This window comes from Aptenodytes patagonicus, chromosome 6, assembly GCF_965638725.1.
Source record: "Aptenodytes patagonicus chromosome 6, bAptPat1.pri.cur, whole genome shotgun sequence".
In the NCBI taxonomy this organism is placed as follows: domain Eukaryota; kingdom Metazoa; phylum Chordata; class Aves; order Sphenisciformes; family Spheniscidae; genus Aptenodytes; species Aptenodytes patagonicus.
In genome coordinates this window covers 54,778,538-54,802,929 of record NC_134954.1, presented here as the reverse complement: position 1 = coordinate 54,802,929, position 24,392 = coordinate 54,778,538, and the positions used below count along the sequence as shown (strand labels likewise).

At 36.0% G+C, this 24,392-nt stretch overlaps 1 protein-coding gene across 9 annotated transcripts in view; it reads right to left on the bottom strand.

The window, feature by feature from the left end:
* Positions 1-24,392, bottom strand: part of LOC143162392 (sodium channel protein type 1 subunit alpha) — a 105,198-nt gene that overhangs the window by 29,326 nt on the left and 51,480 nt on the right. For 6 of the 9 annotated variants that reach the window (XM_076342696.1, XM_076342694.1, XM_076342698.1 and 3 more), the window contains 13 exons: positions 20,683-20,746; positions 19,923-20,064; positions 19,561-19,767; positions 18,770-19,075; positions 17,657-18,037; positions 16,335-16,467; positions 15,236-15,474; positions 12,739-12,912; positions 11,755-12,111; positions 10,564-11,046; positions 6,943-7,060; positions 5,326-5,480; positions 2,467-2,640 (listed from right to left, as the gene is read on the bottom strand). In XM_076342696.1, coding sequence (XP_076198811.1) covers positions 2,467-2,640; positions 5,326-5,480; positions 6,943-7,060; positions 10,564-11,046; positions 11,755-12,111; positions 12,739-12,912; positions 15,236-15,474; positions 16,335-16,467; positions 17,657-18,037; positions 18,770-19,075; positions 19,561-19,767; positions 19,923-20,064; positions 20,683-20,746 — 2,933 coding nt within the window. The remainder of the gene's footprint in view (positions 1-2,466; positions 2,641-5,325; positions 5,481-6,942; positions 7,061-10,563; positions 11,047-11,754; positions 12,112-12,738; positions 12,913-15,235; positions 15,475-16,334; positions 16,468-17,656; positions 18,038-18,769; positions 19,076-19,560; positions 19,768-19,922; positions 20,065-20,682; positions 20,747-24,392) is intronic. The other 3 variants (XM_076342700.1, XM_076342699.1, XM_076342702.1) reach the window with 1 other exon arrangement.

Sequence of the window (24,392 nt, the reverse complement as noted above, 5' to 3'; positions counted from 1 at the left end):
ACATACCATAGATGTGAAATATAAACTTCTTTAGAAGAATCTAATTTTGGACCACTTTGTTCAGGAATAGGAAGTCTTTTAAATAATAAAAAAAAAGAGGTAATATGAAAGAAGAGTAGAATAGGGGAATAAACAAACAAAAATATCATAAGGTAACAATATCTGGAAACATTAATACTTCTGAATTGCATATCTTGCTAGTGATTTGAGGGCATTTAAAACCACAAAAAGCATATTAAATTAATCTCTCCTTTTTACCAATTTAGGTGTTGCTCTCACTTTTTCTTTGTTCTACAATGCTGTTGGGATCAGTAATTATAGCTGATAATGCCCGTGTGATTGCCCGCAACTGAAAGGGAAATGATTGAAGCCTGTTTTGAATTAACAGATGGGTCACAGAGCAACATTGCTCCTCTGGAAATTGGTAGAAAGGATTATTTTTTCTGTATTCAGTTACACTGACTGATCCTTTTGCCTGACTGCTGAATTTATGTGCTGTACAGGCTGACAATAACCTGGATTATGCTGTTTCTTAAAGACCTTATAAGAACAGTTCCATAGGCAGCAGGGGTAATAAAATCTTATATTCACAGGCCTGTATTCTATGTCTCTACATCTCTACCTCAGTGGGAAATACCATATTCTCTACATTTGCTATGGCTCCTGTCCAAAATAATACCTTCTGTTTTCTTCCCATTTCCCCTAAATGCTCCTTCATTACCCTGTTCTAATTCCTTACCTATTTATTGGGCCAAAAAATAGCACAATGATCTCATTATAAAGAACAATGCATCAGGTAAAGAGAACTCTAGGACAGTGCTCTTTATGAACCATATTTAAAAACAAGCATTATATGTGAAATCTTTAGCTTTTAAAAGTTAATAGCTTTTCTGTACGTCAATCCTGAGCTCTAGCAACCCACAAAGCTAGGTCCTTCTGAAACCTGAATTTCTTTCTCCAGCACATTCATCATACTACTGAAAACTTTCAAGCTTTCAAGCTGCCATAATCTAAAGACAAATTAAAGAAAATATCCAGGTGTGTAAATCCAGGATTTAATCATGAGCTTATTCAGACACATTCACAAGATGGCCGTTTGGGATATTATGATTTAAATATGGTCAAATATTAGTGAAAATGAGTTTAGAAAAGGAACCTGTGCTTCTGCTTGCATGCTTCTTTAAGCTTTTTTGCTATAGGTGCCACTTAGGTAACCATTTTGAGAAGAATTTAGATACTAAAGAATGAAAGTGTTTTCCAAAGAGAGGGTACTTTCTTTGTATGAGTACTATGTTTGAACGTGGTTATCTGTAGCTGTATATGTGAAGCTGAATCCTAGATATATTTAATCCATAACGTACACCAATCAAAAAGGTTGTAGGCACCAGTCACAAAACAAAGCTCAAGAAAATTAACTGCTTTGATTAGCCCTTGTACGCTGGGAATACATTCAGAAACTGTTGGATTTTTAGCAACTCTTTGGGTCAGTAACTGCTTATGAATTTCACCTTTTACCTTTTCAGTGTCTGTTTCTAAGTCATTGAAACCAAAACAAAATGCAACTTAATTTTAAAATTGAGCTTGTTTAATATTTGGTTTTTGTATAAGTTTTACCAGAAATTTCTATCTTAAAAATGTAGTGACTGATTGTGGTTTTGTAACTATGTAAAACATACTATTTTAGTTTCACACACAGAACTTCATAGGCGGCAGAAACAGTTTGTGTTTCTGCACATGGGAGGTTTTCTCAAGGGTGCATACTTGGGACATTACTTTTTTTTAAATTCTCCATAATTGCATTAATACATCAAGAAATGGTCTCCCCCATTTCACAGCACAGCACAGTAGAGTTATAACTGTTAGATAATACTTGCAGGGAAGATTATTGAGCCTGATTTCAAACACAGCTGTGAAGATTGCAAGTTCTGTAATATTCATTGGACTTTTAATACTAAGTCAGTCACACCACCAACGCTACAAATATATCTTGCATTCCTTGTAAAACCCTAATTCAGCCATATGCTGAAATTTGTGGACATGATGTTTGTTTTCTTGCCAGAGGAGTTTTAATCCAGATAAGTGTCTGATGTCTGGTAGACCAGACACCCATCTAAATGCTAGATGCGACTTAGACCACAGCAGGGGGGCAGGCAGGTCTGAAGGTGGGAATGAGCTGCCAGGGGCAGAACGGAGGACAGCACTACCTCTTTCAGCAACAGTGCTGGGATAAACCCTGTAACTGCTTGTGGGGCTACCATGTGAGGTACTTTTGTTAGCAGGAGAACTTCCAGTCTTTCTTTAACTCTGTGGTATAGGAAGGCAGTGTTGTAAGTGTAAAGTGAAAGACAGAGAAAGATGGAATTTTTTCCATCTGCCTTACTTTTTAAATTGAAAAGTAAAATAGAGCAAGTAATTTTAAAAAATCAGATAAATATAAAAGTAACACTTCGGAAATATACTACATACATCGACAATCAGGAAGTCCAGCCAGCACCAGGCATTAGTAAAGTATGTTTGATAGCCATAGGCCACCCACTTCAGCAGCATTTCCAGAATGAAGATGTAAGTGAAGACTTTGTCAGCATATTCCAGCATGGTCTTGATAGTTTTGCGCTGTTCAATATATATGTCTTCAAAAGCCTATGGGTAAACACATTTAAAGATATTTGTTGCTCCTTTTTGTTACTGCACATAATTCATGTTGTAACAAAAAAAAAAAAGACAACAAAAAAGGAAACAATCTTTCTTCAAGAAAAGGCATGGAAGTGTCACTTTTATCTTATGTGTCTTTTCTGCTAACTCAGTATATACCTGTTTTTCCCCTATGGAACTATATTTTCCAGCTTACAGGAGGGAGAAGCAGATATTACACAGCAACCAGTTCATTGGTCAGAGGTTTTTATTTATTTATTTATTGCTGATGGTGAATTATTCTTCTCAGATCATTTTTGGTACTCACAAACAGCACTGGTTCTGCAGAGTGGTGTGCCTGAACTGAATTCTACTGGGATCATTTGGTTTGTATGTAGGTAGATCCATTTTCAAAATCCAGGGCTGTAAAGTTTTCAGGACAATGACAATACAATTGATCTTATGTTTTTAAGTCCTGTTGCTTTTTGAAAATTTTAAGTAATAAAACATAAAACAAGTTCTTCCCTTCTTAAAAAAAAATTATCTAAATTAAGTACCTGCTTTACTGTATTATTCACATTTTATGAGATGCATAAAATTTCTGAGATCCTTGCAATGCTATTTACACTTTTTGTGTGTTTTCATTTTTAGACATTTGAAAAAACATACAGCTTCTGCTTTTCAGAAATTCTTCCTGTCCTCCAAGAAATTTTCCCTTTAATTGCTTGTAAATTTTAATTATACTATTATTTCTTACGGAGAAAAATTGATTTTATTGAATTGAAAGAACAGGAATGATCTGCTAGCTTGCAAAGATTTGGATATTTATTGATATTAACAATCATTTTTACCCAGCCTGATTTTGAATCACTTTACATCTGTCAATTCAAATGATTAGTGTTTGTCTATCAATCATCGAATTAACATCTGTGTATCAGTAATTTTGGATACTTAGATCAGGCACTATGGTACCTGACACTTGTATGTAATCACTAACAACTTTCTCTCACAAAACTGGGAAGAGCCAACACATACCATTTCCTTCTTATAGGTGGGAGTATGCCAGAGGCTAAGCTAGCAGTGCTCTTGGCAGCTAGAAGTGTGTCTGCTCCCTGCCTGAATGCCCCTAGGGCGGGGGTTTGCAGGCAGCCTGCCGTGTGCCTGTGCCTGCCAGATTTCCTGGCTGTAAGGACAGTGAGACTCGCCTGGAGTGCGGCCTTGGGGTGAACATTGGGATACAGTACTGGCAGGTCCAAAGAGACCTTTTCACTATCACAAAGGAAGTTGAAGGCAGAGCAGGATCTCACATCTCCAGAGGCTTGGGCTAATCCCTGGTCTCTGAAGCATTTTCACAAAATAAATGTCCTGTGGATGAACCTTAGGTTCACAAGTGTGAGATGCTGACACTGTGGGATCTCATCTCAAACTTCCTCTAAATACAATGATGGAAATTCTCCTTTATTAGATCTCTTGCCAGTACTTTTCTCTCATTTAAATTCTTGTCACTAGAAGTTTTCTCCACTTGGTAGCATGAACCAAAAGTCAATAGTGTAGACGTGAGTCTTTTGTAATTTCAAGGGTTTCAAATCACAGGGAAGGTGTCACATGGTGTTGAGTAAAAGTTGCTTATTTGATGGTTGTGCTGATATTAGACCAAACAAAAGCAAAATGGCTCTTAAAGAGTTAACCAAAACTAATGATAGGCATAATCATAAACTGCTAACAATTAACAGTATTTTAAAGTGTTGGAAGTGGTCTAAAGAGTTTATAATACAGTTTTGCAACACAATTTTTTTTATGATGTAGAAACTTAAGTGATTTACCAAAAGGTAATTGCATCTACCAGGGTAGATGCTAGATATACTCTACGTTATCTCAGAGCAAGTAGTTTGCCTAAGAAAATTCAGCTCAGTATGTATCCAGGCTCACCTTTATTTAACAGTTCATCTCCAATTTCTTTATTCTTTGTCATTATTTGTATTTGTGAAGTAACATATTATTGGCAGGTTTTGTTTCTTTTATTTTTATAGATTTATATTATGGTTGGCTTCTTTTTATTCTGCTCTCACATACTTGTTAACCTTAAAGCAAATTCATGTTTTTACAGATACCCCTTTAGCCTACATAAGTATGAGTCAGTAGAAGCTGAATTAGAAGCATAAATAATAAATTCTGATTTTTAGAAGGGAATAATTACAAACACACAGTCTTAATCTTTCTTGCTGTTCTAGCACATAACGTTTATAAGACTGTGTAAGCCAGCTCTGGCTCTTGCAAGGTATTGTGAGCTGTTTATGCCATTACAGTTACTTACAAACACTTTTTTCATCAGTGACGGTTCTTTTCCCTGAGTTATATCAGTAAACACCAGTAAAACTAGATAGCAAATTCAAATAACAAAGTTAAATATGTTCTCTTCTTCACATGTTGTCCGTCTCCCTGCTTCAGGCATATCACTATCACTTTCAGCAAAGGAGTTAAGCTCTCTCTAATCAATTGTCTGTCCTTTTTTCGACATATTGTTGAGAAGAGACTTTTTCTACCATTCTTTCAAAGACCTGACTAAAATTTAGTCCTGTCATTTGAATTGTGTGTTCTTTCTGATGGAGAAAACTAAGTTAAAACAATGTTTGAAGAGCCAACTTTTACGATGTTTTCTGACAACATTGTGACACCTGTTCATGTTTTACTTACCAGAGCTCCACTACTGAGGAGAATCATAAAGACAATGAAAGTCTCAAACCAGTTGTGTTCGACAATCTTGAAGCAGGTTTTTCTAAGGTTCCACCACTGCTTTCCTCTCCCTTCTTCTATACTTACTTGACAGCACTTGAACCTTCGTACACAGCCTTTAAAACAGTGTATGTATTGGGGGGGGAAGAGATTTTGTTGAATTGCGTTAATTTTGGTTATGCGTTCTGTTAATGATACAATGCTACTTTTCCAGAAGCTGTGCTATTTAGTGAAAACCCAACAGATTTTCACCTAGATGACCTTCTTTTTCTCCAAAGCAAAATTTTAACACTGAGACAACTGGAATTTACAATTAAATGAAAAAGTGAGAAGAAAGTATTTCTCATTTATCAAGAACTAAGTGCTCAATACAGTGCATGCAAAAAGATAAAAGTCCATGGAACATGAAGCCAAATTACAAAATACAAAGTATGAGTAAAAATATACAAAGTCAGACAAATGTATAGTAGGTTTATGTAGTAAGATATGGGCAAGTGTTATTAAATTGTACTTTCTTTTTTTTGGGATACTAAATTCAGACAATGTTGCATATATTGTATGAAAAAATTCTAAGCCTCCTATCTGAGTCCTGAGCTTTTCAGTACAGCTAACTTCTCTAACTTGTGCCCTTAATTTATTTAAGCTTTTATGATTTAGCGGCTGACTTGATTTTGTTTCTTCTTTCATTTATGTAGAAAAATACTAGTAATCAATAATGGTATTTATTTTCTTTGCCAAATCCAAGTCTGTTACAGTACTACTTCTTACTAGTTCAGTGACTGTTACCACGTCCAGAAATAACCCAACGCCAGCACTGACAGTAGCATATATTTTCCAAACTCTAAATCTAGCTTTTGCTTACAGATACCAAAAATGGCATTTGTATCCTTACATTACTGTTTTAAACCTATTCCTTTCCCCACCTCTTTTAGATGTATACATCCATAAGGTTTCTCACAAGGAAATGTCTTTGCAAATAAAGTTTATGACCAGATTCTCCTTTTATTGAGTTGTTAAAAGGGCCAATAGAAGGAAGCATGAAAGATTAATGAGTCCACCAGGTGAGACTGTTCTTGCCCCAGGTGGCACACAAAGGCTATTCCTTCCCTTTTTGCCAGTTTGTAGAAGGTTCATTTAGCATTTTGCACAAACCCATCCAGGTGCAGTTTTTATTTACCACTCAACAGCTGTTTCAGTAATGTATACTTTATAAAGCACTTTGATATCTATGAAGAGTGGTATAAAAATAGGGTGTTGTTTTATTATCTAGGAGACTGTAACTAAACTCAGAAAGTACAGTAGTTCGTACTAAAATAGAACTTTCAGTAATATATTTTTCTTATTTTAAAAATAATGATAAATTTCTGATAAAATGTTTTCTTGTTTATCTGATACATAGTATAATTGTGGTATCAGTATTCATATGGTAAATTATGGTCTAAAAGTACTACCGCTAATAATCGTATTTTAAACATTAACAAAAGAGTAATTAAATACATAAATACTAATACTTAGTTTAAATAGATAATTATTCCGTATTTCATGAATAAGTATTATTAGTATTTTTGTTCCAAACACCTTCTGTGAAGCAGGCCTCTGGCTCCTGGGCTTCTTCAGGTTCAGCTTCTGGTTGCTCTTCTGCAGGAAGTCCAATATCAACTGTGCTACCTTCAGATGAACTAGACAAATTTAACTTCTGTAAAGTAAAAAAAAAAAAGAAAGTATCACAAATGCACAGCAAATATTTTTAAAGCAAGTATTAGTTGTTTTCAGAATAAGTAAATAATTCTGCCATGTTTTTGAATGTTCTAGTATTCAACATAAGTAAATTGCTGATAAACGTGAAATTTGTGCAATCTTTGGTTTTCCTTCTGCATTGTATGGATCCATTAACTAGAAGGTGTATCAGTGATAGATAAGGCTTTAAACAAAATTGTGCTTTAAACTGAAAAATATGAGTGATGATGCTAAGCCTGCAAAGATTTATGACCACAACTAGCCATAAGTGGCAATGACCTCTTGACCTACATAGAAATAATGAAGCTTAAATATATACATGCAGGAATCTGTAGCGTCTACTGAAAAGCAGGTAAGAGCCTAAATATAACTATGTAAATGAGGTGGGAGCTCAGAGGAATGAGGGGAAAAAAGCCCTGATCAGCAGAGAAGGCTATACTTTAGATGTCAGCAAGTTCAGATTAAAATTGCTGAAAGTCTAGCTCAGCGTGAAGCAGAAGCTGCATACAATAAGGCTGAGGTAGATTAAAGATGGCCCATAAAACGTCAGATTGCATTTTATAACCTAATCAAATTTTCAATAACATGATGAGCATAAAAAGAGAGGAGTGGAAGGTGGAAACCAAATTTTAAAAAACTGAATGCACTTAAGCTAATCCTATCCTAAAAATTCTCAAAGTATTGCAACAGGCAGCTGGGACCTGGATGCAATCTAGCTGCTTGGTATCACAGCTAAAGATCGGGTAGAAATTGTGAAGGAAACATGTTTAAGGATGTAGAGGTAAACAAAATAATGCAATATAGGTTCATCAATGCTAGGTTGCAGCAGGCTTCTTGACAACAAAAAAATCCCCAATCCCTAACAACAAAACTCTTACTAAAGCGGTAGCCAGTCCATTTTTCAGTAACAATTCCAGGACTCATTGACATTGAGTTGCATGGCGCTTAATAAAATCTGTAATATTTTAAGCAGCCATTTTTTTGTTAATTTAATCTTGTGGTGACTATAGAGATTGGAAGAACGACGTTTCAACTTTATCAGGAAAATGGGTTGATGTATCCAGTTTCAGGCTCTGTCATTATTTGTCACAAGAACCAATTTATAGAGTTTTTTTTCCAAATTACATTACGGAATTGCCTCTCTGATATTTTTACAAAAATATTGTATACTTCTAGTAATCCAATTTTCAAAAATCATCCTCTGCAGTATGATTTACCACTTTTCAAAATAATTCTGAAAATACTTTTCAAAACTTTTCCAAAGCTTTTTCATTTTTGGAAAAACCACCTTTTCATTTTATTTCTCTATTTTCTTCTAAGAAGCAGATTTTCTGTAATATTACTGTCCCCTACTTTTTGCACACTAAAATTAAGCTCTTTGAAATTAACAGTGTAATTTATAATTTTAAGATTATTAATTTGTTACTTTGCTAAGGGAGAAAAGAGTACTCAGCTAAAAAAAAAAAACCAAACACAAATGAAACCAAACCAACCCAACCAACCAACACCCCCACAGAAACACCCCACTGTTAGAGCTGAACCAATCAGCAAAAAAGGATCCTGGCCAGCACTGTAAAACTCCAGGAATGGTACTGAAAAACTCAGTATGGTCTGAAGCCAGCTGCAACTCGCCTGTTAGTGCCCTCTGGCCTGAGAAGTAGAGAATCCCTACAGTCTTTTCTAAGTGGGCTCTCATCAAAAACTCAGCTAATTCAAAGGCTTTGCTGTTCTGGTGTTTATAATTCCTTTTTTACAGTCCCATTATACTAACAGTCAATATAAAATAAGGAGTTGGGCTCAAAGCCAAAACAGCACTGCTAGATTGATTTTCCATGGAAAACTATATCACAGAATGCTCTTTCATAAGCTTCTGGAGGAAGTCAGAAATGTCTTAGTACTTTCTCAATGGGATAAAAGGTAACCCTGGTCCTACAGGTAGCAGCACGTTTACAGAAAGCTTTCCTAAACTGAATCTATTCCCCATCGGTCAGTCATAAACCAGCTTGTGTCACTCCATTGGACTGCTTGCTCTATGATGGGTTAGCAGCCTGGACTGGACTGGCCAGCATTAACGTAGTTGTGGGGAGAGTAGATGACCAGTCGTTTTTCTCCAATGGATCTTTGTTTAAATGTTGTTTTATTTAGAAATTCTTCCTGCCAGGGCAAGTTCATAATGTGCTCAAATACATTCCTATAACCTCTATTGTTGCAGCGGTTCAGAAGCTTGAGTCAAAGCCAAATTATAATACATTCTGGCTAATATTTAACAGGAAAAGAAATATTAATGCTTCAGATATTAATTGGGAAATGGGAACAACACTGTCTCTGAAATAGGTTGCCATGGGGAGAGGCTGTTTTGTACCGGTCTCCTTTCTCGGGGGAGGATCCAAAGATTGAACTTAGCTTAACACTGGGTTTTTGTTGAGAACACTAGAGGGCTTATACCCACTGAAGTGCAGAATTCAGCTAGCCTAAAATTAGGTGTCTGAAGTACTGTTAGCATACAACAGTGGTGGGGGAAGATGAGCTATCTCACAAAGAATCTGGCTTGCTACCAGAATGGAAACTAGCTAGTTTAAGGTTGAGGTTCCTCAAGTCAGAAAATTAATTTTGTTAAGTGTCTGGAAAGATAATTTTCTGATTTGACTAAAATGTCAACAAACTAAGTCACTGGGGGTGTAATTGTTTTGCAAATTATGTTATCAAATCAATTTAAATTATTTTGTTAAAATAGCCACAGACAAAAAGTCATGTAAAGGAACAGTTATAGCCTTCATATGTTTTTTAAAAATACAGCTCTTAACAAGGCTTTATATCTGTAGCCTGCTTTGGCATTCCCTTAGCAACATGAGATATTTTCATCTGTTGATACTATTTTTCAGTTTTAACAACTAAGTGAATTTAAAGTGTATGGAAGAGTCTATGGTTAGAACTTCTTTTTGTGGGAATCTAGGTCTAGAAGAGCTGACAATTTTAAAATCTAAAAGAATTCCAGCGTCTAAAGGAAATACATAAACTATCTCTATGTTTTCTGGTTTATACCTGCTCACAAAAAAATCCCATAGAGGGGGATTTTTTGAGTGGCAGAGAGATGTATGACACTCCCCATGGGACCCTTGTTACAGGAGGCAAACAAAAGTTTCTGGTGGAGTAAGGCTATAGCTAAGGCACTACCCTGCTCTACCAGTTGTTGCAACTACCATATGGCCCATAAACAGTTCTTATGGATTAGTTTGGTCTCCCATTGCCTGGCCTCTTATCTCCTCTTGGAGACTGTAATTTTCAACCCTTTCTCACACTTTTGTTCATCAACAATTAAAACCTCCTTTATACACTCATTTATGCCCATGTACAAAGAAGTGTCAAAATAACAGATGATCAAGAACTGAATACACTGGCTTATGCTGAAAAAAAGAAAAATACTCAAAAGATCAGAGAGAAATGCACAAAATATCTAAATACCTCTTTGCTTTCTTCCAGGTCTGATTCACTACTAAATTCCTCTGTGTTTAGATTTTCAAAGTCGGATTCACCCACAGCAATGGGCACTGTCACAGTGAGGCTTGGGTTGTTTATGAATGACATGTAATCACTTTCGTCAATTATGTATTTTTCCACACTGCTACCTGTGCCTATGCCACTAGTTGTTCCATTCGCATCTTTAATATAGTCATGGTCCTTGCTTAGTTCCACGGTTGTATGGTTAGAAATACAGCTATTTTTGTTGTTTAAATCTTCAAGTGGTTTGATTTCATCTAAAGCTTTTTGTTTTTTAACAAAAGCTTTTTGGATGAATTCGCGTGCTTTTCTTTTCACATAATCTATGCCCTTCTGCATTCTTGCTACAGCAATTTGGAGATTATTCATTTCATTGTCATCATCTGTCACAGCAAGGTTGTCTGCACTAAATGAGCTCAAGAGCAAGGCCAAAAAGAGGTTCAGTACCTGCAGAAAGATAAAAAAGGGACGTTCTAGACTTTATCCCAACAAAGAACACTTATTTTACTAAAATCTGTCATATTAGTGACATCGAAGACTGAAATCCCAATAATTCACCATAAGCAAAGAAAAGGACCCTCAAAACTTTTTCTCTTCTCCATAAAAAACTGAGCTTTTTAAATTCTGCTTACATCCTGGTCACTATTCAAAAATATTCCTACAACTGACTAATATCTGTAAATATGTTTTTAAATCCTCACAGTATATAAATATTTTGGTGCAAAATCTTATAATCTAAAAATGGAGATAACAGATTTGCTATTCAGCATCATTAAGAAGTTTAATTTATCCCATCACACAGTAGAAATTAGATTATTTACGTGACTAATCATATGGGATAAATAATTTAAAAATCCACAGCAAATGGTTTATAAAGAGCCCATAAACTAAAATTATTTGAAGCACAAAATATTTACAAAGAGCCAAAAGACAAATTAAGAATGTGACTAAATGGCTACTCTAACATTCTTATGATTTTGATATTGCAGAATACTTTATTCTCAATCCAAAAAAGCTCTTAAGCCTAACTTTAAGCATTGCTTGAAACCACCTGCTTAAGTGCTTTGTTGAAGTAGAGCCAGAGCACTTAGTTCATTTCAGGATTGAGCCCACTGTATTGCCAAATAATTTTTTGCTAATGCTGTGATTACATACCACTAGGTTTCCAATCACCATGACCATCATGAAGACCGTAAGGCACATGGCTTGGCCAGCAACCTCCATGCAGTCCCACATCGTTTCTATCCATTCTCCACACAGCACTCGAAATACGATCAAAAAAGAGTGAAAAAAATCTTGCATGTGCCAGCGTGGAAGTACACAGTCACTTGCAATTTTGCAGACACATTCCTTGTAGTTTTTCCCAAACAGCTGCATCCCAACCACAGCGAAAATGAAGACAATGATGGCCAGCACCAGGGTCAGATTACCCAGAGCTCCCACTGAGTTGCCAATAATTTTTATCAGCATATTTAGTGTTGGCCAAGATTTTGCCAATTTGAAAACTCGTAACTGGAAGAGAAGAAAAATATTGTTAGGACAACCTACAAGAAAGACACAAAGATATTTTAAAGTGAATTTGTGGAAGGATATTACTGCAAAATATGCCCTGGGTATGACTGTTCGGAGGGTATCCTCTTGTCTAAAAGCATGAAGATGGAAGGGTCAGTCAACAAAATTTTGTGAAGTTAGAGCTTGATATCCTCAAAGCACAGTTGTTACTGAAGGCCAAAGAAGCTACCGGTCATATTAGATGGAATTTAAAATCTAGGGTTTGTCTGTAAAAATCATCTGGGCCACTTTTCTGCTGGTATTTGTAGAGCAGACCTATTCTTGTGATGCCAATCAGAGCACAATACATCTGAGTCGATTTGTTTCTGCATAGCAGGATGTTTAAAGTGTGTATATACAATACCTACGATGGAAATAGGCCCAGGGCACCCATTGCTATCTATTTGTCTGGATCTCTATCAATTCCCGTTGAAGAATATAAGACACCACAAGTAATAAGGATTTGTACTAATGAAAGAGACATCAGGATCAGTATCATGGCAAATATCAAGCAAATTTTTAAGGCAAAAAAATATATTATTTTAATGAAGCCCCACTGAAAAATCAGTGCAATCGATGTATATTTACCAATCTGAATGATCGAAGAACGGAGAGTCCTTCCACATCTGCAAGACCAAGCTCAACCAAGCTAAGGGTTACAATAAAACCATCAAAAATATTCCAGCCTTCCTGGAAATAATAGTAAGGATCCATTGCAATTATCTTGAGAAACATTTCTGCTGTGAAGATTCCAGTGAAGACCTGCATTCAAAATGCAGTTTGTTATTTCTTTGTGAAATATATATTACAGATTTAGCTGTTGTTTAGGTTTTTAATTGAAGCTACGTATCTGCAATGTCTTATCCAAAACTGACTCTTAAAAATAGTTCAGTGAACTGTAGTGATTTATTATGCTCACCTTCCCTTAACGAGTGCCATACAAACCAAGTAATTTTTTCAATTAATTAAATTTTATACTAAACAAATTACATAAACTTCTGTTTTATAACATTAATAATCCAATTTCAACTCTATCAGGATATGGACTTTCTCATGTACTGTACAAACAATATCCCAAATTTGATTTTCACAACATAAACCAGAACGCTTTCCAAGAAATTACATGGTATAACATCTTTCTTGGTACACTAGTTACGTTATACAGCAGCACGAATGAGGCCAAATCTATGACTCCAGAGGGGCAGCTTCTTTGCTGGTATAACCTGCCATAATCCCATTCAGTTCAACAGAGATACGGTTATTTATACCAGATGAGGATCAACTGAGATACAACAATTTGCTGAAGCTGAGGAACTTCTACCTGGGTGTTGCCAGTAAGTTCAGTGAAGGTGATGATTGGCTCAATCACTTTAATGTCAGGAATGAAAGAGCATTTAAGAATGCATTTTAAACATGATATCGCTGGTAATGGCTTCTTATCATGGGATGCTATGCTGAATGAAGTAGGAATCATATTTAGGAGCCACCAAGGTAATGACCCTGAGTAGCTTTAAGAGAAGCCTTAGAAGAATTTCCTGTAGGATAGGAATGTACTAAAGCCACGATTAAAGGCTGCCTGAGCCCTGCTCTGAAATGCTTTCTTTTTTTGTTTTGATAACCCATTTTCAAGCAAGCTGAACAGAAAATGGGACAGCTAAAAAGAATAATCTAATTGGGATAATCAGGAGATGGAGAAGAGGAGTCTGACTTGCTCTGCCTAGGAACACCAATGCTCAAGATAGATTTTATTAGTGTCTTTAGATATGTTCCAGATATAAACACAAGAGAGGGAAAGGTTACTATTTTTTAAGCTACAGGATTGGAAACACTGAGGAAGAGGGAGGAATGAATAAATATAGTTAGAAACGCTGGCTTAGGTTCCTAACGATCAGGACGGTGAGGTTCTCAAGGAGCTTTAAAGTGGAACTACTAGAGCAGGTGAACTCTGAGAGCCTCTATATTGCAGAAGGGGTTTATGTCAGGGAGCCTGAGCGAAGAGCGTGGTGCTTATAGCCAGGTTCTCTCACACTCCCTTTGTAGTCAGATGTACACCAGGATTTCTATGGCATTTTCTTGGTTGGAAAACAAACCTATAAAATGCCACATGATTTTACATTTTACTAGGAAACTCAGATTCAGAGTTTCCCTTATTTTAAGTATATGAAAACCAGCTATGCATTTATCTATTAATTCTCCCTTCCAAATCCTGTAGTTATTTACATGATCTGAGATATTTTTTTCCTCATTACAAAACAGGGATTATTAAAAATCCCATTATAAGAAATCAATTCTTAAAACAAGAGACAAAGTAGGACTGCAGCTGCAGGTACTTCTATGTGATCAAACCTGTCAGTTCAAAAGCATCAGAGCTACAAAAAATTAACTCCTGAATTCTTTAATAATTTATCTTTTTGAAGTAGAAGGGAGAAAATATAGTTGACAACATGAGGAAAAGTTATCTTACTAATTATCTGGTGATACAAAATATAAAAACTATAAGAGGAAAAAGTACTGCAGGATATTTTTCATAGTTTTACATAAAGCATATAAAGAAAACAATCCACATATCCACATAAAAAATCTTTTACAGAAGAACATTCTAGAAATGCTTTTAAATGGCTCTTTTAGCTATTGTAAACCTGTGCTCAGGAAACAGAGCAATTAAAAACACATTCATAATTTAAATATTTTTATTGTATTGATTGAAAAAATAACACTACATTTATTTGCATAGTGTCTTTTTCATGGAAGTAATGCATTTCCTGGTTTAGTAGTTAGACAAATCAACTTCTGCTTAAGATGGACTTTACTTAATGTAGCATTGGTGCCATTTTTTAAATTTTTAATTTGGCTTAGCAGAACACTGCAATATATTGATTTTACAGTATCCTAAATTACATGAGCCAGGGTTGACTGTGAAATTTCCAAAAATGTTCTGATAGAGTAATATCTGGAGGCCAATAAATGGCCAATAAATCTACTTTCTAAAAAGTAAAAAAAAAAAAGCGCTTTTAAAACTCCTTCTTTCAGTTATTTCAGACATACTTCCTTCCAAATCATGAACATAAAAACCCAACAGACTTACCAGATTTCCAACTGAAAGTACGTTATTGAATTCATCGGTCATTGGATAATGTTCCATAGCCATAAAGAGTGTATTCAAAACAATGCAAATTGTAATAGCCAGGTCAACAAATGGGTCCATTACCACTAAGTTGACGATATGTTTTACTTTTAACCAATGTGGACTGCAGTCCCAGATCAAGAAAATATTTGCAAATTTATACCAACATGGTGGGCATTTCTGTCTTGATTCTTCGAGTTCTGTGGGAAGAGGAAGTTCATACAGGTAACTGTGTGATTGCTCTAACATTCCTCAACCCTATATGAATTGTACCAGTCGTCAACCTAAACTGGTATTGATTAACCTCCTATAAGCACGCCCTTTATACGTTTTTACAGGGCTTTTCAAGAAAGTCTTTAAAAATTGCTATAAAATGTGTTTATTTTGTTCAAAGCTTATCTATCAAGCACAATTTCTTTGTATTCCAATCACTATTCCAATCAGTATCAATTTATGCATTGATTTGTATTATGTATTTTATTGTTCCTTGATCGCACCTCAGCCTGTTCCTCCCACTTACTGTTCTATTATGTAAATATTTTTATTTTTAAATTTGTGGTGTTTAGGTAAAAATTTTCAATATAATTTTCATTCCTAGTTCAAGAAAAAAACATTTTTATCACCTAGAATAGCACTTCTTTAAAGAGTAACTGAATAAATATAACTGCTAAAAATACGTGTATATTTTAACAATGGTTGCATATATTTGAAAAATGTTCAGTGGCCTTTTTGTGACCAATAATATATTTTTAATTAATATTCATAAGCATCTACTCAGTTATAACCATCAAACATAACTCTGTAGTCCTGATGACCACATGAGGTAGATGGTGGCAAAACAATGAGATAGAAATGCTTACTTATGTAATAACTTTAATGCTTACTTGTGTAATAACCTTAATGAATAAAGAGCTTTGAGTTTACTGATAAATATATGTTGGTTTGTGGGACAGTATCTGTTAATTAAGCTATTTGAAATCAGGTTTTAATTTTCAACTCAAATTTTCAGAAGTCCATTGAAAAAACAGGTATTAAATATTAAGCTATGAGTAGCACACACCTTCCACAGTGTTTGTGAGGATGCTAGCAATACTCATGGCTCTTTCCCTTAAAGCTGGATCTTCCAGGAAGTCCATAGAAACGTGGAAAGAGCTTGATATTCTCTTCCTCATTTCTGTTTCTGTAGTGGTACCCTATACAGAGAACAGTAATAGGTGAAACCATGCTGGAGTAATAAGATAAGCAAATACTATATAGAACCCTGTTATTAATGTCTTAGCTTGGATACGTGCTTCGTGCACTTCAACTTTTATCATGTCAGACTTTTATTACTTTTTAGTATCTTTTAAATAATTTTTAAAAGATATGAGGCGATAGTTACCTACTGTTCAAGACTCAGAGAGAGTTTATTTACTTAAGTTTTGCATTTCTTTCCTTCAAGCTAGGAAAAATGATTTAAACAAATGGAAAAGGATTGAGTTCAAAATATTGCATAAAATTTTTGCAAACTGTAATTTTTTTCCTTGCTCCTGCTGACAGAATATTCTGGGTTTTGTAATAGTCTTTTCCCCTAGGCAAACTGGAACAAGTAAGAAAAGTCTGACTTCCTCATGCTTCCTCATGCCAGTATTTTTTTAGTAATGTGAGTAGACAACGTTGAACTAAGCAAGAAATTTTTTTGAGACATCTTCTCTTATCTTGTATATGGTAAGAGAATGGCAGCAATATGTGCTGCACATATGTTCACACAGACATTTGTATTTTTGGAAGTATGTATTGAAATGTGATCTTCCAATGAACTGTTTGTTATCTGCACTACAGAACTCCACCAGCAATGGATGGAATATAAATAGGAATGAAAAATAACTGATAATAAAGAATTGACAACTTCCTTACATTTTTAACGGGGCTGATAAGGAAGAATGTTATCAAAATTAAGTAATAACGCTAATTTTGATAAGTGGTAATAGCAGCATCATATTGATTGCAGTTATATGCTAACATTTTTGTATACTATTTTCAATTGTATAGTAACTATGATTTTGCAGACCATAGCCAGATGGACCTTTAGATCAGCAAAAGTAAGGTATAGCACAGTAATACAGTAAAGCGTAGTGCTTTTATGAATGTGTAAGTAAGTTAGTATTTTATTACTTGGAAACTGCAAATTGCATTTTTTAGTTATGAGAATATTTGTAAGTAAATGCTTAGGTTGCCAACCTATCATCTTAGCTGTTTTATTTATTAAAGATTTTACAAGATGCAGGAGCATTCACAGCTTGACCAACCAGGAAGCATTGCCAAGGGTTCCATTCGGTAGAAAACACTGGCTGGTGCAGTAAGAAAAGGCCACGATGCCTAAGCTATTTAAAACTTTCTTACATTGTCATCAGTAGCTGGTTTATCTATTATCACCTCTGGCAGAAGCTGTCCAACAGGCGATGTAGGAACAGATGGTCCACCAACCAGGGAAACCACCCCATTGCAATCCACAGTGCTATGCATCTTCCCATTCACTGGAAACACTGCCAGCATCCTGGATGACCTACTGGCCTGACTAATGTTACTGTTGCGCCGTTCACCGTGTCTGCGCGGCACAAAGAGAGAATCTCTTCGGCTATCATTGTCTTCAAAAGTGCTGTGCTCATCATCAGCAAAGTCATTTTCCGATCCTATATCCTTTGCTCTACCTCTGAAGCTGAAAAGGCTTGTTCTGCTGTTGCGCCTTGGAGAAAATAGGGAGCCTCGAATGCTCAGCAAAGACTGCAGGCAAACAAAATTTGTGATTATTAGCTGAAACCTTCAAACTTAGCAGTTGTTAGGATAGCATAGGGTATTTTTTTCTTATATGAGAGTAACCATTTTTCCCAGAAGCTAAATGCTGCTGTGAAATTTTTTTATGTATTTCAGTATATTTATATTTTGCAGATAGAAATACCACTGTTCATGGATTCTTAAGACAAAACCAATTTTGAGCACTCCTCTCTCCTAATGTCAGTTAGAGTTGCTGAGTAGAGTAGTTGCACAATACCCATCAAGCAAAAAAGGGAGTCTATATATGCACATTCTTTCATGTATGCAGCATCCTGCACATATTGAACCAACCTCCAAACATCATTGAAGCAGGAGGAAAATATGAGGCTATCATAATGGAAAAATACTGTAGAATTTTAATAAGTCTAGATAATATATAATCACTCTAACCCCCCCTGAATCAATCAGAGAATATTTTAATATGATTTTTAAACAATCCTATTACAAGAATAGAGATATGAGGTTACACTTAATTCTCTGTGGTTTTTTACAAGACAATCTAGCAGCTACAGCACTTTCCCTCAAGCACTAGCAACAATAATAAAGTTTAATGAAAATCTCAGTGTTTCCTTTCTTTAGGCAGTAGGGTCATATTACAGTACCAGAAAGATTAAAGTAGTTTTGTAACAGCCCATGATGTTTTAAATGTATGCTTCTAATAAAAATAACTATATGCAATACCTGATGTGGAGAAGAATACTTCTTTTCATATGTCAATCTATTGCCTTCAATAGATAATCGGAAACCTTTCCTTCTGATGCTGTCTTCTGATTCAGACTTGTGAAATTCATCTTCATCTTTTTCCTCTCCTCCAGACTGTTCTTTCTGTTTTCTTTTTTTCCTTCTATTTCTCCTCTCTTTTGCACTCTTTGAGCTCAATTTTGATGCCTCTGAGGAACTTTCTGAGAGCCCTTCTGCTTCTCCCCCAGCACTGGGCTCCCTGGACTCCGCAGATGCTGTTACTGCCGCTGCTGCCACTGCTGCTGCCTGCCGTTTTGCAGAATGAATTTGTGTCACTGAGCAAACCACGACATCATGTTTTTATTAAATTTACTTATACAGAATTGCTAGTCCAAACGCCTTGGATCTTAATACTTTCCATAGGATATCATCTCCCTAGTTTTCTTCTAATTTTTATTACTCAATTGACTCAAGATACTTGTTGGTCATAGCCTTCTTCCATCTTTCATGAGTAGTTTTTAAATGCAGAATTCTAACAGACTGTATTAATGACACTAGACTAAGAAAAACATAATGAATAATGTATACCTAGTTTTGACTATTCCTTCTTGATTATGGCTGGTTCGTTCACAGTACAATGTCTTTAGTGCAGAATAGAAAATCTCTGAGCTAGCTCTGTTGTTGAAAGCCCAACAGGGTGTTTTGTAACTCCAAATTCAGAAAGCAGAGGGTGAATATCTCTAGTAAAATTACTTCCATACACTTCTGCGTTACTACACCATAAATTATACCTGAGCTGCTTCTTGTTGCTTCTTCAGTTGTTCCAGCATCTGTTGAAATTCTGCCTCTTTCTGCTCTGCTTCTTCCATGGTTGCTTGATTCTGTTCTTCATAGGCCATGGCGACCACAGCCAAGATCAAGTTGATCAGGTAGAAAGAACCCAGAAAAATCACCAGAACAAAAAATATCATGTACGTTTTCCCAGCAGCACGCAATGTCTGGAAATAAGAATACATTCATAAGCAAGAATAGGTTAACAAAAGTTCTGTTTTTCATATTGTTAAAGTTAAGATAACATAAGAAAATTGGTTTTAGGCCTCTTGCATTATTGGTACAAATATATTTAGCCTATTTCGCATTAAAAAATTCTCACCAATTGATAAAGGTTTTCCCAGAAGTCTTGAGTCATCAACCGAAATAGTGACAAGAAAGCCCAGCTGAAGGTGTCAAAACTCGTGTAGCCATAATTGGGGTTTCTACCAGCTTTCACGCATGTATATCCTTCTGGGCACTGCCTGCAAAGACAAACTGGGTGTTACCTTATATAGTTATTTTAATATTATCACCTGGAATGTCCAGGAGAAAATTAGGACTAAAAAGTGAATTTTTGTTTAGTTAATCAGACTAGAAATAATAGCAGTTGTGATTTTTAATAGAAAATTATTTTAAAGGACACTAGAAAAATTAAGCAGGAAAGGCATATAAAAATTAGTGTCAAAAGTTTAATCTAAGCTTCTAAAACATAATATTCCAAATAATTTCTTTAATTATTTGTGTTGTAACATTAATGTCAATGTCAGTGTTTTCTACTGTCTGAGCCTGTTAGTACTCACATGTGCAGCTGGAACTGCAGAATAACACGTGTTTTCCAGCTGCTATGTCTGCTACTTCTCATCCAGGCAGGAGCTACACTAATACCAAATTACTGATTCATTCATGCAAAGACTAAGCTCATCTAACCAATCCACTGAGCTCTGACCAGGAACCCAAATCCTCAGTCCAGTGTAAAATCCTAGTATTTCTTATGTGATAGAAAGTGGTCACTCAAAATATAGCCCACGGCCAACTGCACATCTAAAGAACATGGATCTAATTTGTACACGGTGCAATAATATGATGAAATTTGGTCTTACCCAGCATCAGAACTATTTCCGCAAAGCAGAGCATCGTTTTGCCCTTCCAGAAAATAAAAATGACCTGTTTAGAAAAGAATTTTTAAAAAATTATTAAATTCTGAATATGAAAGTTTTCTTACAGCTCTATGAAATAAATAGTCCTGCTCTAAAAGTGTTAAGGTGATTTCAGATGCAATTTTAAACAAGCAGTATTATTTTTTCAGCAGGACCATAACTTTAGAGTAAATGACAATATGATTGCAGTAAGTGCTATCACTCACAGCACTTTCTGTTAAAATGCCAAAATGTACTAAAAATCCTGTCAAATGCTGCTGGATGTAGATGAAATGTACGATTCTCCCTTCAGTTTGATCACTGAACTAAATCACACTTTGTGAAATTATATTGTACAGTTATTTATTATAATAATTAAATTGTATCTGAAAAAAATATACTGATAATTTATTTCAAACTTTCTGATCAGTATTGCCAAGGGTTCCAGTTTGCCACTTACAAACACTTGTGACAGTTATCTAATATGTGAGCTCTGCAAAAAACCACCCAGCTGCCAATGGCTCTGTTACAGGTGCATGCACACTGCAATTAGCCTGCTGATTGGTATGAAGGACCTGGTATACACCTACATTTAACTCGGACAGAATTACTGCAACAGTCTCTGACTTGTGTAGGTAGGATTTTAGGAGTATATGATGAAATTATTGATCACCTTAGAAAAGAGAAATTGGGTAAGTTCCACCAAATCGCCCTGTAGCCAACCATCCCATATTCTGTATAGTAATGCTGTATTTAAAGGACATTTTAGATGGTTTGAACAACAAAGACATGGACCTGTCTATTCTTAGAAGAATAAAGAGATGGTGCACAAAACGTTGTGCTTATTAAGATTCACTTTGACCGTATCCTTAAGTACTTTTTTTCCCCCCCCCTTCAAAGCAGATGCCTACAGTTGCTAAGCTCTTGATTTTGGAAGAATTATCACAGGAGGAGCTTCCTCCTGTAGTAACAATCTCCCATTTGGTCACAGGCTTAAGGATGCAATTTACACAGGGTCAGACCACGTAGCCCAGTATCCCATTTCCAACGGAAACCAAAAGCGTTGCCTCAGGATGTCTGTAAGGACAGGGCAGGGACACGATGATACTCCCCTAAGCACCTCCCCAGCTTCCAATACTTCTGAAGCACAGCAGCTTCGCAGTTAAGGTGGTACCTTTTTTGCTTCCTGAGAAGATTTAAACCCCCCATTGGATTTCTTTTTCGTTGAACTGGCCTGTTAGATGCCCTTAAAATGATCTTGTTTGAAATGCTACCAGTGCAGCTGAGTTTAAACTGGGCTGTGGCTGTGCCACCCAAGCAGGGTTACTACAGAAGCTAATGAATTCTGAGTCTGAGGAGGTGTCAAAAGCTACTGGCTCAGCACATTAATTTGCTGCAGGAGGGACATGGTACCCCGGCCAGCCGCATCTCTCCATCCTGTGAGCAAAATTCACCATTTGGAAAAGTTTGGTTTTAAGCTGTATGTAGACCTTGTTCTGATGTGAAGGACTCAATTTCAGTATCTAATGATACACCTGCGTCTCACAGGGTACAATCTTCTGTACCCTGCAAAGTGCACAACCCTGTGTGCGGCCGCTGTCATTCTGGGCTGGTATGTATTGCAGAACTGCGCTGTGCTGAAACACAGCTGTAAATAGTAAAGTTAGCTGACATGATGCTGACCACAGCTGACCCCTATGAGGCAAATCTTATTCTGCATTATGTCAGCTAATCATGATTAAAACATGCTGGAACGTAGCAGCTGGTTGGGAAGAATGCAAACCTGACTTGATATAGTTTACATGGAGCAGTCAGTCATGATCAGTACTGCATCAGCTGAGCTGAACCGCTAAAATAGGGTCTGTGTTCAAGTTCTGTGGTTCAGACAAGATGTGCTCTGTAAGCACACTGTACTTGCCAGCTCCACAGGGAAGAATAGCTACCCAGGCTTTCTCTCAGTGCACTGATACAACCATGACAAATGCTCAAAATACTATCATGCAGGAAAATTTTTAGAACAACACAAGCTGAGCAGTATAAGCATGTGTCCCTAACTAAATGCAAAACTCTGAATTGTATTTTACCAAAGTAATGTGAAAAGTCCCTCACTTCATCAAAGGTATATGTTTCGCTCCCCTTTATTCGATTGGGAAATGGGAAAAAATTCCTGGTAGGTGAGCACTTTACTTCAAAGGAATTTACAGGTTTTTGGGTAAACCTAGGGTAATGACTGAGAATAATTGTTATTTCACAAAATAGATTGTGAGATGTTATTTCCCAGAAAAAAATTGCCTATGGCAAGCTTGCCAAGATAAACTTAAACTTATCTAGCATTAATTTTAATTAATTAATTAATTTTCTAAATGGTATTTCCAAAAATGAGCTCAGTGGCAAAATTAGGGCTTACATGCCTTTTTTGCATAGTATACACAACTATTGGCATAAAAACTTTTTTAATGCCTACAAAAGACAGTGCCATTGCACTGCTCTGAGCTCCAGGTAAGTCCCTTCTTATTGCCTTGTGATACAGCTGGTTTAAGAACCATTTCTGTATCCTGTCTGTCCACCTGCAAGAAGAGAGCAGGAAGCTGTGAGAAGATAGTTTTTCTCTTTGAAACTGCTGGTAAGCAAGGACAAGCTTATTAACTTCATAATAAGACTCGTAATTTCATTATAAATTTCATAATACATACAAAATCCTGTGTAAATATACCGAAGGGTCAAGTAGCCATTCAATAAAGTATTTTCTGCAACTAATACAATTCAGCTTTGTTTTTCAAGGGGCTTCAGGTCTTCTTTAAATCAAATGAAATCAGAGCTTGAGTTTATAGATTCTTGGTTAAAAAGCCAGAAAATTGAGTTTGACCTTGAGGTCTAGGTCTTCATTAGGAGACTTTGCTTAGACTTCATTATACCCTGTAGCATGAGATCTCCATGAATCCACATGTTCAAGTAAAGTGGGTTTCACAAAAAGATTGCATCTTGATTTAAGAAATTCAGATGGAAATCCATTACAGTCATTGATCAGCTGTGTAATCACAGTTAGAAGCGGTCTTTCTTCTATTTGAAATTTGTCTGGCTTTGACTTGCAGCTATTGAACCTGTTATATCTTTGCCTGCTAGATCAAAGATATGTCTATGATGAAATTTCTGTTCCCCATGAGGTTTTTCTCAACTGTGATCAAATCACCCCTTAAACCTCTTTGATATGCTAAGTAGGTTGAGCTCCTGGTCTATCTTGGTATAAAGCATGTTTTCCAACTCTTTAATCATTCTGCTTTTTTCTGAACATCCTCCAATTTTTCAACTTTCTATCTAAATTGAACTTTATATAGGATTCCAGTAGCAACTGCAGTAGTGCTAAATACAGGGGTAATACTGCCTTCCTGGTCAATAATTTATTTATGCGAACAGGATACTATTTAGCTTTTTGGCTGCAGAGTTTTAGCCTTAATTTGTCAGAGTCCTAGCTGCTCCACAGTGCCTTAGGTGCCTTAGCCTCCCTATTGCTAAGGGCTTTCCAATTGCATTTCTACATCCTGCCTCCCAGTTGCAGCTCTGCAACCTTTCACGTAAGCTGCTGTGGCAGCGTTTTCCAGAGCCTCTGTGGCATTATTTTTCCTTTGTTCTCATGCTGTTTTTCATGTTGCTGTTATTCTCACGGTATTACACCT